Source organism: Mandrillus leucophaeus, unplaced genomic scaffold (assembly GCF_000951045.1).
Source record: "Mandrillus leucophaeus isolate KB7577 unplaced genomic scaffold, Mleu.le_1.0 Scaffold83, whole genome shotgun sequence".
Classification (NCBI taxonomy): Eukaryota; Metazoa; Chordata; class Mammalia; order Primates; family Cercopithecidae; genus Mandrillus; species Mandrillus leucophaeus.
Window position 1 is genome coordinate 2,387,010 of NW_012109030.1, and position 18,293 is coordinate 2,405,302.

General features: G+C 46.0%; 1 protein-coding gene across 1 annotated transcript in view; it reads left to right on the forward strand.

Annotated features, from left to right (window-relative positions):
* Positions 1 to 18,293, forward strand: part of FAM171A1 (family with sequence similarity 171, member A1) — a 73,923-nt gene that overhangs the window by 15,794 nt on the left and 39,836 nt on the right. The window contains exons 3-4 of the mRNA XM_011968111.1: positions 8,223 to 8,381; positions 14,282 to 14,458. Of these exons, the coding sequence (XP_011823501.1) occupies positions 8,223 to 8,381; positions 14,282 to 14,458 (336 nt within the window). The remainder of the gene's footprint in view (positions 1 to 8,222; positions 8,382 to 14,281; positions 14,459 to 18,293) is intronic.

Sequence of the window (18,293 nt, forward strand, 5' to 3'; positions counted from 1 at the left end):
CAATAAACATACGTGTGCATGTGTCTTATAGCAGCATGATTTATAATCCTTTGGGTATATCCCCAGTAATGGGATCGCTGGGTCAAATGGTATTTCTAGTTCGAGATCCTTGAGAATCGCCACACTGTCTTCCACAGTGGTTGAACTAGTTTACAGTCCCACCAACAGTGTAAAAGTGTTCCTATTTCTCCACAGCCTCTCCAGCACCTATTGTTTCCTGACTTTTTAATGATCGCCATTCTTACTGGTGTGAGATGGTATCTCATTGTGGTTTTGATCTGCATTTCTCTGATGCCTCCTGCCCCCTTTCTTAAGAGGACATGGTGGTGTCCTCCTGCTGTTTCTCTGCCCCACTGTGAACCCCTTCACATTCTCATTGGAGCCCATTCCTTATCGCCTCCTCTCACACCTCGCCGCATTTTTGCTGAGTCTTTCATCTCTTCTAGTTCTTTCTCAGCTCTCAAAACCACTGAAGGCTTTGCTATTCAAATCAAAACCCTTCTTAAGTCCTATTTCTCCTTCAAGTCACAATCTTCTCCCGAACCTTGGAGATACCTCCCCTCACCATGCACATGTCTTTAAACTCCCTTTTACGCTGCCTCACATGATCTTTAGAAATCCCTGTTGCTGAGTTCAGCAGAGCTAGAGTTACATGACCTAGTGGCCACTTCTCCTTCCTGACTTCCCTGCGGCTTCACCACCCTATCCGGTCCCACCTTCCTGGATGTCTTCATCCTTTCTCTGGCCGTCTCTCCATTCATTGCTTCTCAATCTCTTTCATGGGTTCTTCCTGCCCTGCCTGTCTCTTATTTCAAAAATCGCTTTCCACTCCAGCTGCCTTTTCTGTGAGGACCCCCAGAGCTGCTGTCTTTATCTGGAGCATTTCTCACTTAAATAATTTCATAGCAACCTCCTGCCTAATCACTCTGACATCAGACTCTCTGCACCCATGGCCATACTCCACCTGCTGTCAGAATTGGGCAAAAACAAATCGGAATCTTTCACTTCCATACCAGTAACTCCCATTCACTCTCCCCTGCAGGCCCATGCAAGTCCAAACTCATTGATTGATTGATTCATTGACAGGATCTTACTCTGTTGCACGGCCTGGAGTGCAGTAGTATAATCATAACTTACTGTAGCCTCAAACTCCCAGGCTCAAATGATTCTCTTGCCTGTGCCTCCAGAGTAGCTTGGACTTCAGGCGCGTGCCACCACACCCAGCTAATTTTTGAAATTTTTTGTAGAGATGGGGTCTGACTATGTTGCCCAGGCTATTCTGAAACTCCTGGCCTCAAGCATTCCTCCTGCCTCAGCCTCCTAAAGCACTGGGATTACAAGGATGAACCACCACACCTGGCCTCAAACTCTTGATCGGGACTTATCAAGTCCTTCCTAAGTCTCTCCATCTGCCCCTGGCACCCACGTAACTCACAGAGCGTTCCTTCACTTCCCCAGACATGCTAGACTTTCTCTATCTATGCCCCTTTGTAGATGCTGTCACTTCTCCTCTGCCTCTCAAGCTTCAAGACACAGTTCACAAATACCAGCCCGGAAACTTCTTTTCTCCTGGGCAGCTGGCCACTCTCTCTCTTGAAGTTTATCTTGTAGTTTCATCATTACCCTCTTATTCTAGCACTTAAAACACTATGATAATCAAGCCATTTCCATGACTGCCTTCTCGACCCTTTTCTTTTTTAGGGTAATGAATGTTATTGATGTTTTAAGGAGTTAAACATGTAAGAAAAGAAGGATGATGTGATAAACTCATCAAGAGGTGATGAAAGCTCTCAGAAGAGATTTCCTTGACTCTGATTCAGGGAAGAAGAGAAGTACCATTATCCCCAAGATTACTGGCTCAAGTTTTCACGGATCCATTTAAGGAGGCTAAATGGCATCTTAGAAAAGAGCTCCAGGGCAGAAAACAGAAAACCTCTGCAACCCTCCGGCTTCAGTTTTCTTTCCTCTCAGATGGCAACCCTTGGTTTTCTTTAAACTTCATCTTCTGAGATTGACTCAGAAATCTTCATCCCGCCCTCCAAAAACTTAGTATTAGCATTGTTTTTAAACTTCTTTATTCTTATGATAGGTTGGGAGAGGAACAGAGATTCAGATAGAGGAACAGTGTAAGACACAGAAAGAGACAAAGAGAGAAATGCCTTCTCCTCTCTTGAGTTCCATGAATACAAAGACTTTCGCCGCTCCTCTTTGCAGTCGTAGACCCGTTGCAGGGAGATTCTCAGCGCCAGTTGTTTGGATTTTGTGAAGGTGCTCAGGATATATAGTGCAGTGGTTCAGAATTGGGAGTGATTCCCCACCACCACCCCCACCCCCACTGCTGAGACATTTTGTGAGGTCTGGAGATATTTTGGGGGCTGCTACAGACATCTAGTGGGTAGAAGTCAGGGATGCAATTAAACATGCTGCAATGCATGGGACACCCCCCGAACGAAGAACTACCTCGCCCAAAATGTGAATGGTGCTGAGATGGAGGACCCCTGATCTACTTGGAATGGAGACAGAGCATTACTGGAACATAGTGAGTTGCCAGGTGTAACTCATCTTCACATAAGTATCATTGAGCACCAACTGTATGCAGAACATAGTGCCATGCATTTCACAGAACACCTGGTTTAAGGAACTTCAGTCTATAATGGGAAGAGGAGATGGGAAAGCAGTGCTTATCCAGGAGACACTGTTAGACACCAGCCATGTGTGTTCTGAACCAACATCACAACAGCCATATTATGAGACAGGCATGATTCATACCCATTTTAAAGATAAAGAACCTGAAGCCCAAATCACTTAACTAGAAGGTGGTAGAGGAAAGATTTAAACCTAGAGCTAAGTGATTCCACCACCCATGTTCTCATGATGCTCTTCATTAGGCAGGTGAACAAATATACAAAGAATTATAATGCAGGACATAGTAAGAGCAGTGCTACAAGAGAGATTCAAGTAGAGCTTAGGGTGGGATTAACAAAGGCTGCATAGAAGAGGTGGTTTTTGACATGCATTTTGGATGAGCTATAGGATGAGGGGAAGAAGTTTCAGACATGAAGATGCATGAATGTATATACACAGAGAGGCAAGTTGTGGTAGTTCACACCTGTAATCCCAGCACTTTGGAAGGCTGTGGCAGGCAGATGAGTTGAGCCCAGGAGTTTGAGACCAGACTGGGCAACATGACAAAACCTCATCTCTACAAAAAAATATAAAAATTAGCCAGGTGTGGTGGCGTGTGCCTGTAGTCCCAGCTACCCGGTAGGCTGAGGTAGGAAGATCACTTGAGCCCAGGAAGTCAAGTCTCCAGTGAACTGTGATGGCATCATTGTACTCCAGTCTGGGTGACAGAGCAAGACCTTGTCTCAAACAAAAAAAAAGGAAAGAAAGAATCAGGCTTAGTCATGCAGTCCTGTTTGGCCAGAGGATGAGAACTGGTTGGCAGTCAGTAGAGCATCTATTTTGAGGTAGGTATGGTGTGCTAGGAAGGGATACAGAGTTAGAATTAAAATAATTCCTTTCTACCTCTTAGAAGCAGAATGACTTTGGGCAAGTCATTTACTTCTTTGAGCTGTAGTTCATTATCCATAAAGAGAGCAGAGGGTTCCTTCTTCACAGGGTTGTTGTAAATATTAAATAACATATTTTTATTTATGCACTTTGTAAATTCTAAAGCACTGATCTATGCCTCTCACTTAGAGAAGAGGTGTAGTTGTAGTCTGGGTCTATATTGGTCTATTCATGTTTGTCGTTGTTTTTGTCATTGTTAATTTGGTAAGTGGGAGAGATCCGTTGGTTTCTGGGCAGGGAAAGGACATGATTAGATTAGTATCTTTGAACAGTCACAGTGTCAGTAGATGAAAAGGGAGTTAGGCCGAAGCAGATGGCCTGGATAGGAGGCTTTCGCAATAGTTGAGGTGAGAGGCGGTAAGGTAACATATGCTGTTGAATGCAAAAAGAGAGAGGAAATGTTGGTAAGGGAAGACTGGCCAGTCTTGGCACTTGAGTGAATGTGCAGGATGATAGATAGGGAGAATGATGTTGGTGACCTAGACTCAAAACTGGGTAATGGGGAGACTGGAATATTATTAGGTGAGAGAGAAAGTAGACGATAATTTTAAAGTGTCAGATGGGCATCTGGGTAGAAGTGTCTAGAAGGCAGAGGAAAATCCAGGCATGGAGCTTAGAAAAGAATTCAAGGCTAGAGAGGGTGGTACCAGCCAAGGCAGTAGCAGTGAAAGGGAACCCACAGGGAGTGAGCAAAGCACAGAAATGGCAGAGGCGATGGGTGGTAGCCTTCTGGGAGCTGTTTCATCCAGAGGTAGGATGAGAAAGGAAACAGCAGGCAGACACTGGAGAGAACCAGAGTGCAGCACCATGAATCCCAAGGAAGAAGGGGATTGTGGGCAGGAGTGGCAAACAGTGTCAGCCATTGTGAAGAGGTCGACGAGGATGGAGGCTGAGCTGTGGTCATGGGGTTTGCAGATCATACAGTCGACGTCTCCAAGGGCAGCATGCATTGCGGGTAGAAGCCACACCACTGGAGCTTGATGGAAGGACAGAAGGCATTCGCTTATGGGGATAACAGAGTTAAAGTGATGTTTGCTTGTTGTTGTTCTAGACTGGAGTATTTTTGTTGGTTGAGGAGGAAAAGCCTATAGAGAAAGAGATTGCTGACAAAGGCAAAAACAGTTGGTTGAGCCAAGTCTTGCAATGAATAAGCAAAAGTTAAATTAGAGGCTTGGATTGACCTTGGAGGTGGTTAGGGGCAGAAGCGAAGAGGGAAAACAGATTTTGAAATCCAGAGATTTGGAAGGCTGAGGCGGGCAGATCACCTGAGGTCAGGAGTTCGAGACCAGCCTGGTCAACATGATGAAACCCTGTCTCTACTAAAAATACAAAAATTAGCCAGGTGTGGGGGTGAGCACCTGTAATCCCAGCTACTCAGGAGGCTGAGGCAGGAGAATTGTTTGAACCCAGGAGGCAGAGGTTGCAGTGAGTTGAGATTGTGCCACTGCACTCCCGCCTGGGCAACAGAGTGAGACTCCATCTCAAAAAAAAAGAAAAGAAAAAAGAAAGAAATGCAGCGGGAGGAAGCAGGGACCCCTGTATTTTTGGGAAACCAGAGTTGAGTATTTTGGGGATGGGGATGGAGCCCTACAGGCTTATCCACTGCCTGCCCTGCCACCCCCACCCAATCATATTCCTTTCTGAAGTACAGAACTATTTAGCAGCTTTAGTACATGAAGGCAGGCTTAAGCATGTAACTGCTCCCCCAACCCCATGCATACCCTCTTTCGATTTTATTTGTGCCGTGGCTTAGCATAGCTTGCACTCTTAAATTCCTCACGTACTACTTCCGTCATTTTCGTCACCATAGGTGTTGCCTGTGCTTTGTGGTGGGATGTTTGGCCCCTCGTGGATGGCACCCATGTCGTGCCAGTCCCGGGCTGCAGCAGCCGTATCCTTTCCGTGAGGATCTGCCCCAGCATAGCCTGCTACCTACCCCAGCCCCCAGCCCCAGCAGATAGACCCTGAATGTCTGGCCAGGGACCAAATTCTCCTGCACAAGTGGGGAGAGAGGCGGAGCAGAGGCAGGGAAGGGAGAGAGATGTGTTTCCCACCCAAATGCATGTAACACTTGATTTGCTCGAGAAGGCACGAAAAGGAGAGGATCAGGATGAGACACCAGGGCCCTGAGAGCTGGGGAGAGCAGCCTGGGTTTCTGGTTCTCTGGGTCCCGGGCCAGTCCGCGTAAGTCCTGGCTAGGATATGTATCCTGGGCCCATTCCCAGGCTCCCCTTGTCTTTCAGCAACCCTCAGTCCAGTCGGAGGAGGTTTCTGTGCCCCATTACCGTCACACAGGTCTCTGCCAGCCCATCTCACAGGGGCTCCTCCTAAGGCCTGGAGGGGTGCACTTCTCCTTCCCTGTTCTGGGGGCACCAGCCCAGCTTCTGCCTCTGCCAGGACCCTCTCTTTGCTCCGTTGCATGTAGACTCACCCTTCTTCTTCTCTTCCTATTAGCAGTGTGCTTTACTTTTCCACCGTGGGAGACCCAGGCCTCTACATAGGGGCTTGTTCACTGAATGCTATCAGCAGCATTGTTTAGCCTGAAAACCAGTAGAGAACGTGTATTTCCTGATCACTGAAAAAAATACCGAAGCAATGAATGTTGTTATAACATCCGGAATGAGGAGTTGAGAAAGAATGCCGGCTTTGACCTTCCATCCCGGAGGGCAGCGTGGAAAGGGAGAAGAAAAGCAAGCTGTGTGCCGTGTGTGGGCAAGGGGGAGAATGGACCAGAAACAGACTGCCCCTGGCAGGACACACAGCACTTGTGGGGTGCCTGAGGAGTTTGAACTCTCCGCAGACCAAGGAGGTGGCAGGAGTAAGACATGAGTATTCTGTAACATTGAGGGAAAGTAAGACCAGACTAAGAAGAATAGAATAATGTTGAAATACCCAGATCCCCAGAGGCTGGTGTGTCGCTGTGGGTTTGTTTTAGGGATAAAGAAAGGGAATTGATGGTCTGGAGCTGGACCAATGTCTGTGTCTGTTTAGTTTCAGCAGAGATGACAGGAGTTAGATAGGACGCCCATGATTTTGGGCACCTGCTCGCTGGGCTTTACACCTGGGCCTGGATTTCACAGAGTGGAGAACCAGCCCCTGGAGAAGTCTAGCTGGTAGTTTTTAGAAGGAAGAGGGAGCATTGTGACTCCCTGCCAGTTAGGCAGTATGTAGCCAAGAGAGGCTGCCCCAGACGTAAATCTGTGGAATTCCTTTGGGCTTCAGTGGCCTCACCTTTAAGAGAGGCTTGGACTAGTGGATTCTTGGAGCTCTAAAACTCCCTTATTCTAGAACACGTCTAAGATAGGCTTATTTACTCCTTCCAAGTTCTTTGATCCAGAGTTAAAAGGAACCCTGGAGTGGTGATAAAGCCCGCCGGCTCTGGGCAGGGCTGTTGAAGCAGGATAGCAGGGGGCCAGGAAAAGGAACCTCCAGTGGAGCACAGGTGGAATGTGGTCTGCCTCAAGCCTGGGGTTGAATCTACAGCATTTCTGTTAACAATGCTTTGGCAGGTTTGCACAAAATTACCTAGCACCTTTACATCTTGCAAATATTACCGCAGCATTAGGTTAAAAAAAGTTCAGGTTTTATGATCAAAACAACATGTGGGCTGGGCACGGTGGCTCACGCCTGTAATCCCAGCACTTTGGGAAGCTGAGGTGGGTGGATCACATGAGGTCAGGAGTTCGAGACCAGCCTGGCCAACATGGTGAAACCCCACCTCTACTAAAAATATAAAAATTAGCTGGGTGTGGTGGTGGGCGCCTGTATCCCAGCTACTTGGGGGGCTGAGGCAGGGGAATCGCTTGAACGGGAGGCAGAGGTTGCAGTGAGTTGAAGTCACACCACTGCACTGCAGCCTGGGCAACAAGAGCAAAACTCCGTCTCAAAAAGAAAATTTGGAGCAAAGTTAAGCTGCAGATGATGGCACAACACAACTGTCTAGGGTCTGTCGGCCCAACCCGTCCTCCTACACAAAGGAGTTGAGTTTGGTGAAGAAGCATCATTTTGCATCATTTCAAAAGTCTCATCATAAATTCTGTGACATAATCCATCACAAGTAGGAAGCACGCCTCCAGAATAGACTGGATGATGACGAATGGCAGCTCCCACAGAAAGAGAAGATTAATTGCCGCTGGGGTATTGTGTGCAATTCTTTTCAAGGTTGCACAGTGAATTCCCTTGCCCTCCTTCAGTTTGGTTCATGACGTTAAACCAGATTTTTCCAGGGAGATTAAAGATGGGTTTGCAGCAGTATCAAAGAGTATCTCTTACATTGTTTGTGTAAAGAGATTAATTGTCATCTACTTGTTTCATTTACATGGACTTTCCCAAAATGCTACCCAGATCCACAGGCAAATGCCGGGCAGTGACAAGACTGCTTGCACATAGAACTTGGAAAAAGCTTTTTGTTAAAAACCTAAATAACATCCTGTGTCAAAACAAATGTGACAATGGGCTATTATTTCTCTCCCCATAATAGCATGTTGTCACATCTCTGCGTCCTGCATGAATGGGGGAAGGGAGTCCTTGTGAGAGGGAGCCGGGTGGGGGAGGCGTGCTGAAACCTTGGAGAGGCACTTCCTGGTTTTGCATTTTCTAAAAACAGAAACTGCTCCTGGGGGAGGTAACTCAGAGGTTAATCTCTGCAGGTGCCCGGCCACAGCCTCGCGTTCATTTCCAGAGAAGGGCTCTGAGGTTGCCGGAGAACACCAGCTACAGTGACCTGACCGCGTTTCTCACGGCCGCCAGCTCCCCTTCGGAGGTGGACAGTTTTCCTTATTTGCGAGGATTAGACGGAAATGGAACAGGTAATTGGAGTCTTTTCTCTTTTCAGTGGGAGTTTCTGTGTTTCCGTCTTTACATGTGGATTTTAGGTATGATTGGAAGTTGCAGCACTACGTGGGAGAAAGGCACTGAAGTTGCGGAAGGGGAATTCTTGGTACAAGTTCAAGTGCATTGAAACTGTGTTCCATCGGTACAAGCCCTGGAGAATTACATGTTAGTGCGTTGGTCTCCTCGAGCTTTTCTGCTGTTACCAATTGCCTTAAGCACCTTCTCTGAGCTCTCCTTTGGTGGACTAAGTATATTCAATTCAGAGAAATTCTTGTCATTGAAATTGCAATTTTTTTTTTTAAGTGTAAAATCAGAGTTAAGGGTTTTGGCCCAGCTGCCCTCTGCCTCATGCCACGAGCCCCCATTTGAGAGGGTAGCCTGTGGGTGGGTGGGGCTGGTAGAGACACACCACCCCACGCACCCATGCTACAGCCAGGAGGGGAAGAGGTGGCGCTTGGTCCAACTCAGAGACAGGCATACCTTGGCTCCGTGCCCCACCAGCATGGGGGCCACTTAGGATGGGAGCCTCCTCCCTCTGCCATCTATGCCCACCCAGCTCTTTCCCACGTCGCTTCTTTCTCTGCACTTGCTCTCTCTGCCCTCAACTGGGCATAGAGTGGCCAGGCTTTGAATTTGCTTTGGAATCCACCCTCCCCTGGCAGGTCTCTTAAGTCAGCTGGGTCAGTATCACTCTTCTGGTATGCCACAGCTAAAAGATCAGAGAAACTAAAAGCCGTCCACCAGAAAATAGGTGATAATTCTTTATCGGAGAAAGACGCTTGACAGGTACCTTCCACCTCTGATTATGTCCAACTGCACCATTCTCTGGACCCCTTTGCACTGGAGTGGTCCCCAGTCCTCCTGGTGGAAGAGGTGTCAGGATTCTGGAGTCCTGAATTATTTTCTTGTCTACCCTGCTTTCCTTTCCACCACACTTTCGACTAATCACAGCATTAAAATTTTAAATCAAAGGCTGTTCTGAGTTCCATTCTGCTAGGTGAGTAACTTACTGCATTTCCCAGGGATACTTGGATTGAATTTCACTTAATTTTCCAGTACTTTACATAAACTGATTATTCTGAAAAAGCTTTTAAACCTGAAATATTTGATCCATTTTATAGCATGTTAATAAGTTTCTGGTTAGACATAAAGGCAACCTGGTGATTTGTTACTCATTTTTCTTCCCTCTGTTTTCCAGAATGTTTCTCCTTTAATTTTTGTGTGCTGATGAGGATGTGATTAACATGTCAGCAAATATGTCGGTACTTTGTCATCAGAAAGATGGCATAGCTGTCATATTAAGTAAACATTATTAGGAAAAAAATGTTGACTATTACTTGAAATGTGCCAGTCTGGGAGAAAAGTCTTGTTTTGGGGAGCATGAAGAAGTGGTTTAAGGCTAGGTGCGGTGGCTCATGCCTGTAATCCCAGCACTTTGGGAGGCCGAGGTGGATGGATCATTTGAGGTCAGGAGTTTGAGACCAGCCTGGCCAACATGATGAAATGCTGCGTCTGCTAAAAATACAAAAATTAGCTGGGCGTGGTGGCAGGTGCCTGTAGTCCCAGCTACTCGGGAAGCTGAGGCAGGAGAATCGCTTGAACCTGGGAGGTGGAGGTTGCAGTGAGCTGAGATCGTGCCACTGCACTCCAGCCTGGGCAACAGATCTAGACTCTGTCTCAAAAACAAACAAACAAAAAAAAACAAAGGTTTAAAATATCATAACCAGCTACCAGCCTCCTGGACAAAATGGTACAGGATCCACAAAACGCTAACTTGGAGGGACAGCCTCCGTGCTCGGGACTCATTAATTTTTTTCTGTGTCCCACTTCCAGTAGCTCTTGAATAAATTAGGCAGTCTGAGAAAATGGAGGAAAAAGAACACAAAGACAGAACTATTGATTTTAGAGGAGTTTGTTTTATTTTAAAATCATTCTGTGATTTCAGAGGGAAGAGAGAGGGCTTTGCAAGGTGACATGAAACTTCTCTTCCATGGAAAGAATGAATGACTTGACCTAGAAATGACTAGGCTTTCTCAGAGACCTAGCAGCGAAGGCATCCACCCATAGTGAATTCACAGGCACCCTCGGGGACTTGGAACCTGGGCTCCCTTGAGCACAGGCACCTCAGTAACTCACCAGCTCCATGCCAGCCCCCGGGGTCAGTTTGCCCACAGCTTGTCTTTTGCCCACAGTCATTTACCTCCTGTTTTACTAAAGGCGTCTAAGAGCTCACAGCCTAAAGAGAGCACGCCTGGACCAGATGTGTCTTTGGGAGATGACACAAGTTCATCTCCTGAAGATCCAGGAAATGACTAGAGTCATAACCAGAGTTCAGTGAAGGCGGATAGAAACAGGCTGCGGAAGAGACTGGAAAAGGCTCCGAAAGGCTGTTTTCTGGGGGTACCATGAAGGCTGTGGTGTTTAGTTTAGAGGGTGGATCGAGAGTTGTAAGTGGAGAAGCATCTTGTCTTTCTAGCTGCTGGGGGCCCCCTCCTCTCACCAGAGAGCATCGCACTCTTCCCCCGGCTGCTGAGAAAGCACAGAATGTTCTGTGGTGTTCCCAAGGGGTTTTACAAAAATTGCTTTCACTAATAACTCCAGGAAGACAGAGAGGAGTCAATAAAATGACAAGTGCAGACTTTTCCTGCAATTCCACAAAGTTGGTAGAATACAGAGCCTAACAGAACCTTAAATGTCAGCTGAACAGAACTTGTCACGTGGCAAGTGACCAGGTGGATGACCCAAGGTGATACAGCTCCTCTCCTCACCTGGGCCAGTGGTATTCCGCCCCGCAACACGATTCCGCTGCATTTGCCTGCCACCTGCTTGTCTTTATGCAGACTTAAAGGGAGCCAGGCAACATCCAGGTGGAACAGGAAGGAAAGCCACTTTCTGTATAGAACTCAGTATTCTGTGTAAAATTGGAGTTTCGTAACAAAGAGATGGAAAATAGTTCAGCCCTTCAAAATGTGAATTGTTGCAGAATCAGCCGGGCGCAATGGCTTACGCCTGTAATCCCAGCATTTTGGGAGGCCGAGGTGGGTGAATCACTTGAGGTCAGGAGTTTAAGACCAGCCTGACCAACCTCATCTCTACTAAAAATACAAAAAAAGAAAAAAAAAAATTAGCCAGGCATAGTGGCGTGTGCCTATCGTCCCAGCTACTCAGGAGGCTGAAGCAGGAAAATTGCTTGAACTGAAAAGGCGGAGGCTGCAATGAGCCAAGATTGCACCACCGCACTCCACCCTGGGTGACAGAGTGAGACTCTGTCTCAAAAAAAAAAAGTTGCAGAATAAACAACATGGGTACATAGAGGGAGAGTCATTCGGAAAGCATAGAAAAGCAGGCATTTAATGGAGCCCTGAGGAAGGAAAGAGGCCTCAAGAAAGCAGATCTAATTCCCCACAATGTCTTAAGACAGCTAGAGGACATTAAAGGGACATGAAATTCCATGAACCTAATGCACATTGCTGTCCATTAATTTGCTCGTTTCTGCAGTGCTCTATTACTTCTGAATGTTTCAGGCTGAGTATACTTACTTCCATAGATGCAGGAAGGCATCTAGTCTACCCTCCTTAGTTCTGAAGGTAAGAAAAACAGACCCCAGAGGAACGAAGTCACTTTTGGAGGTGACATAGGCAGTGAGTGGCAGATCTGGTACTGGGACTCCTTCTTCCTGGACTGGGAATGTGCAGGAAGGGAGAGTTGAAAGGTGATGAGGGAGGAGAAGGGTGACACCATTTCTAGGGCTTTTCTCCTCTACCTACCTGCTACCTGCCTACTGGGACATCCTGCCTAGAGTTTGATGAAAGAAAACAGCACTCCCTGATGGAAAACATTTTCTCTCAGGTGTTTATACTGTCTAGTAAGCTATTTAATGTCTCTGTAGTTTCTTTTTTTGTGTGTGTGGTTTGGTTTTGTTTTGAGACAGGGTCTCACTGTGTCACCCAGGCTGGATTGCAGTGGTGTGATCATAGCTCACTGCAGCCTTCACTTCCCAGGCTCAAGTGATCCTCGCACTTCAGCCTCCTCAGTAGCTGGAACTGTAGGCATGCACCACCATGCCCAGCTAATTTTTTGTATTTTTTTGTAGAAACGGGGTTTCACTATGTTGCCCAAGCTGTTCTTGAACTCCTGGGCTCAAGCAACCCGCCTCGGCCTGCCAAAGTGCCAGGATTACAGGCATGCGCCACCGCGCCTGGCCAGCATTTCTGTAGTTGTAAGTTCCATCTTCTCGAGAGGGTCTAACAGAACCTAGAGCGGTAAATTGTAGACCTGGCTTTGCTTCTGTATCAACTTTGAGCCGCTGGCACATTTATGTTTCAAGACACAAAATCTTTGGACCACAAACATGGTAAATTCTGAGTTTTGTTGCTTGTTTTTTTACCGTAAAATGACATAACCAGACTAAAAGATTTCAAAACTTGGATCTCAGATTCCAACTTGGATCTTTCCATGAAATCTCCATTCCCACACCTTTGCCTTCATTAAAAAACAGAGATGGGTATGAATGATAAAAGGTAGAGTGGCATTAGCTGTGTAGAAATTGCTGTATGAAGGATTTAGCTGTAATTTGTTGCTGAGACTCTTAAATTCACTAGGTTTGCTTTAAATGTTTAAATGTAGACCAGATTGGAGGTTTACATTAGCTCAGGTTGGTAGATAGGTAAGTATATAAGTAACTGAATAAAAATTATCCTATAGATTGTATTCTAATGCAGCTTAAGTTTTTTATCACTGTGTTTTTGTTATTCTGCTCAAAGAAAGATGTAAAATTATGACAGAACGTATTTTGTGGGATATTGTATTTCACTAGAGGAAAATGTAAAATGGATTGCTTGAGTGCATAAATATATCGGTCTCATAAGCATTCTCTCATTTATCTGTAGGCAGTCATTAATGCTTTGGCCTGGACCAAAGACCTTTAATGGAGAATAATTGGTGTATTGAGGTCCTTTTAAACAGACCAAAATAACAATGGCAACTAAAATAACTCATAAATATTTCAAGTCCAGTCCTCAGTATCATACTTTTTAGCAGAAGTTAGTATTTTTGAAGCAATCTTTGAAGAAATTTGCTATATTAATAAAAAGCAGCCTCTACTCTAAAACATTTGGTTTTATTGAGGTTATCTGCCAAGTAATTAACATGTGCCTGGGGCTCACTTTGTGTAAAAGTTACTTCCAGCGATTTCCACCTACACCTTTGTCTCACGTTATAGAAAAAACCTTGTCTTTTGAGATCATTTTTGAAAGCAAAACACAGTAATGAAAAATAGCAAACCTGGCCAGGCACAGTGGGTCGAGTCTGTAATCCCATTACAGGCCTGTGATTGCCAAGGTGGGCGGATCACCTGAGGTCAGGAGTTCAAGACCAGCCTGGTCAATATGGCAAAGCCCCATCTTTACTAAAAATACAAAAATTATCCGTCAGGGTGGCAGACGCCTGTAATCCCAGCTACTTGGGAGGCTGAGGCAGGAGGATCACTTGAACAGGAGGTGGAGGTTACAGTGAGTTGAGATTGTGCCATTACACTCCAGCCTGGGCAAAAGAACAAGACTTCATCTCGAAAAACAAAACAAAAAAAACAAACCTGAGCCTAGATTCCAGCTCAGTCCCTACTGAGTGTATGTCCTTAGGCCACCTACCATTACTACTCTGTCTGAGCCTGTTTCTTTATGTGTAAAGTGATGATTTTACCTGCCTAACTGGGTTGTGGTGAGGATTATGTATGTAAAGTGCTTAATGCGGTCCCTGGCACATAGGTGGTGCTGTACTCGGTAAATGGTAGCTGCGACTATTTTTTTTACAAAGGTTTCCACAGCCCACGTGGGTACTTTGCATGCAAATGATGGAAAATGCCTCTTCCTTCTAGGAAACAGCACCAGGCATGACCTGACCCCAGTCACAGCCGTCAGTGTCCACTTGCTGAGCAGTAATGGAACGCCGGTGCTGGTGGATGGTCCCATCTATGTCACTGTGCCCCTGGCCACGCAGAGCAGCCTGAGGCACAATGCCTATGTCGCGGCGTGGCGGTTTGACCAGAAGCTGGGTAAGCAAGAGTTCTGTGCCGACGATCGGCTACCAGATGGCTTCGTTACTGTTTGGTTTTCCTTCTAAGAAGCCCATGGAAGTCTCCTTTCCTTGAAGTCAGTGAATGCTGCTGCTCACATTGCATTGTGTGGTTTCTCGTAGGGACAGCACCCTTCCCGTGCCGTTCAGGCCCTCTCTCGGGAACTAATTTTTTGTTTGTTTTCTTATTTGTTTTTGTTTTGCACATTTAACCTAATTTACTCGTAAAGAATCTGTAAACGTTATTAGAGCTAAAACTGGCTCTCCTAATCTTCATCCTTTTATTCATCAGAAGGTCATATGGTTGCTCTTGGTCATGTGTGGTTTTTTTTTTTTTTTCCTGGTTTCTGAAAAAGGACAAACATTTGCCAAAACTGTACAAAACAAAGAAAATAAAAAGTACCCATAAGTCTTACCACCTAGAGAAAACCACTAATATACCTTGAATTCTGTCCTTCTAGGGCTTTCACAGTGCACGTAGGTATTAGTTATCAACTGCTGTGTCACACACCACCCTAAAAGTTAGCCACTTAAAACAACAGTGAGCTCCAGTACCTCAGAGTTTCTGGGGGTCAGGAATCCAGGTACTGCTGAGCTGGGTGGTAGGGCTAAGAGGCTCTTACAAGGCGGCTATCAAGCTGTGACTTAAGCCTGTGGTCATCTCCAGCAAGGTTCAGCTGGGACTAGTGAGTGTGACTCACACAGCTGAAGGCAGGCCTCACTTCCTTGCTGGCTGTTGACCAGAGGCCTTACCTCCTTACCACGCGAGCCCCTCCATAGAGCTGCTTACTACACGGCAGTTTGCTTTCCCCTGAGCAAATGATCCAAGAGTAAATAAAAATGATATAGTAGGCCGGGTGTGGTGGCTCACACCTGTAATCCTAGCACTTTGGGAGACTGAGGCGGGTGGATCACTTGAGGCCAGGAGTCTAAGACCAGCCTGGCCAACATGGCAAAACCCCATCTCTACTAAAAATACAAAATGCTGCGGAGCCAGGTGTGGCAGCGGGTATCTGTAATCCCAGCTTCTCAGGAGGCTGAGGCACAAGAATCAATTGAACCCAGGAGGCGGAGGCTGCAGTGAGCCAAGATTGCACCACTTCACTCCAGCCTGAGTTACAGAGCAAGACTCTGTCTCAAAAATAAATAAATACATATGTACATAAATACATAATGCATACATACATACATACAGATATAGTAATTTAAAAGGCCAAGTGCCCAGAATGAGGTCATAGTCTTTTGTAACCTAATCTCAAAAGCAGCATACCATCACTTCTTTCCATAGGCTGTTGGTCACACAGACCCACACTGGTATAGACCAGCACTGAGAGGAGACTATACAGGCGGGTGAATACCAGGAGGTAGGGGTCACTTGGGGCTGGCTGTCTGAGAGGTTGCCTTCTACAAAGCATATTTAGCAGAAATGAGATTGTGTGCTGGGTACTGTTTGGGTGCAGTGGCTCCCACCTGAAATTCCAACACTTTGGGAGGCTGAGGCAGGAGGATTGCCTGAGCCCAGGAATTCAAAGTCACAGTGAGTCGTGATGCTATGATCAGGCCGCTGCACCTCCTCGGCAACAGAGTGAGACCACTCACTCACTCACTCACTCAATAATATATACATAAAAATACAGTTGTACAGAATGAACATCTTTCCATAGCATCATTATTCTGCCATATCAATTTTCGTAAGTCCGTAGTATTCCATCCTGTGGATATATCATACTTCACTTTGGTTCATCAATCCCCTGCAATTACAAAAAATGTTATTGGCCGGGCGTGGTGGCTCACGCCTGTAATCCCAGCACTTCGGGAGGCCAACGCGGGTGGATCATGAGGTCAGGAGTTCGAGACCAGCCTGGCCAAGATGGTGAAACCCCATCTCTACTAAAAATACAAAAATTAGCCGGGCATGGTGGCTCACGCCTGTAGTCTCAGCTACTTGGGAGGCTGAGGCAGGAAAATCGCTTGAACCCGGGAGGCAGAGGTTGCGGTGAGCCGAGATCGTGCCATTGCACTCCAGCCTGGGCAACAAGACCAAAACTCCATCTAAAAGAAAAAAAGAAAAAAAAGTTGTTATTCTAACCAGTGTTGTAGAAAATATCTTTGTAGCTAAATCTTCATGCACAGCTTTGATTATTTCCTTAGGATGACTTTTTAGAAGAATTGCTGAGTTACAAAATGTACAAAATTCTAAAACTTAAAACGTATTTCCAGATTTCCCTCCAGAGAGTTGTATTGGTTTCCACTCATGATACCAGCCCAGGAGCATGTGCGTGGGCTGAGGGTCTTGGCAGCATGGGGGCTCTTATCTCCCTTTGCTTCCTAGTGCCCTGAAAGTCAAGCTTGAAAATATCAATTTTCTGCCGGGCACGGTGGCTCACACCTGTAATCCCAGCACTTTGGGAGGTGAGGCAGGCAGATCACTTGAGGTCAGGAGTTTGAGACCAGCCTGGCCAACATGGTGAGACCCCATCTTTACTAAAAATACAAAAAAATTAGCCAGGTGTGGTGGTGCGTGCCCATAGTCCCAGCTACTTTGGAGGCTGAGGTAGAGGATCCCTTGAACCTGGGAGGCAGAGGTCGCAGTGAGCCGAGATCGCATCACTGCACTCCAGCCTGGGTGACAGAGCAAGACTCTGTCTCAAAAAAAGAAAATATCAGTTTTCAAGTAACCCAGTTCAGAACTGAAAACTGTTAGACCATGCATGAAGATAATTGGGAGATTTTTGATGTCTGTGTATTTTCGAAGATACCTAATTCCTTGAATCAGTTAAAACAGAGTTCTAGGAATTATATTTGAAAAGAAACGTCTTTTGGGCTTTTGGAGGGGATTTTTGTTCGGTCTTAGTTTTACTTTCCAAATAATTAATAGAGACTCTGTAACTATTTGTGTGAAATGCATTGATTTTACCAGCCATAGTAAACTTGACATTGTTAAGTGGATCGTGACGCTGTCTGTTCACATATCCTGCACCAAATGAGATGGGCCCTTTATTGATGGTGTGTGTTCTCTGCGAGCCTGATAATTTGGGGGGCATCAAGATCATGGTGGGAACCTGAGGTACACTGGGCCTCCAGGAGGGAGTAGGCTGAGGAATGTGTGACTAAGAGTCTCTGAAGAATGTCAGAATTCTAAAGGGAGGAAGAAAATGGATAAAGAAAAACACAGAGAAAGTGGACAAGAGAATGGAAAGAGCTTGTGTTTTGTTTCCTGAAAACCTGGGTTCTGCTGCTTATAAAACTGTGAGTCCCACTTTGGGCAAATTACTTACCTCTATTTGCATTTGTAAGAGAGATGAATATACACCCCCTTGTATATTCTGCCTGTCCCCATTAGCCCTCCCAGGGGGCGCTCAAGCACACCCAGGTCAATGCACTGAGAAGCAGTGGAGAGTGTGGGTGAGAGCAGGGAATCTGGGGGACACGGTGGTGTGGAATGCCAGCTCTGCCACCCACTGACTCTGTGGCCCTGGCCAAGTTCCTTAACCTTTCTGGTCTAGTTTCTTCCACTGTGAAATGGCAATTATAATAGTACCCACTGTTGTTATAATGAGTGTATTAGGATTCTCTAAAGAAACAGAGCCAATAGGAGATATATATATATATATATATGTATTTGGGGAGAGAGATTGATTTTAAGGAATTGGCTCACACAATTGGGAAGGCTGGCAAGTCCAAAATTGCAAGGTAGGCTGGCAGGTACACTGGGCTTCCAGGAGGCCTCATCTCAACTGATGAGATGAGGCCCTCCCTCACTGTGGAGAGTGATCTGCTTCACTCAAAGTCAACTGATTGGGCTGGGCACTGTG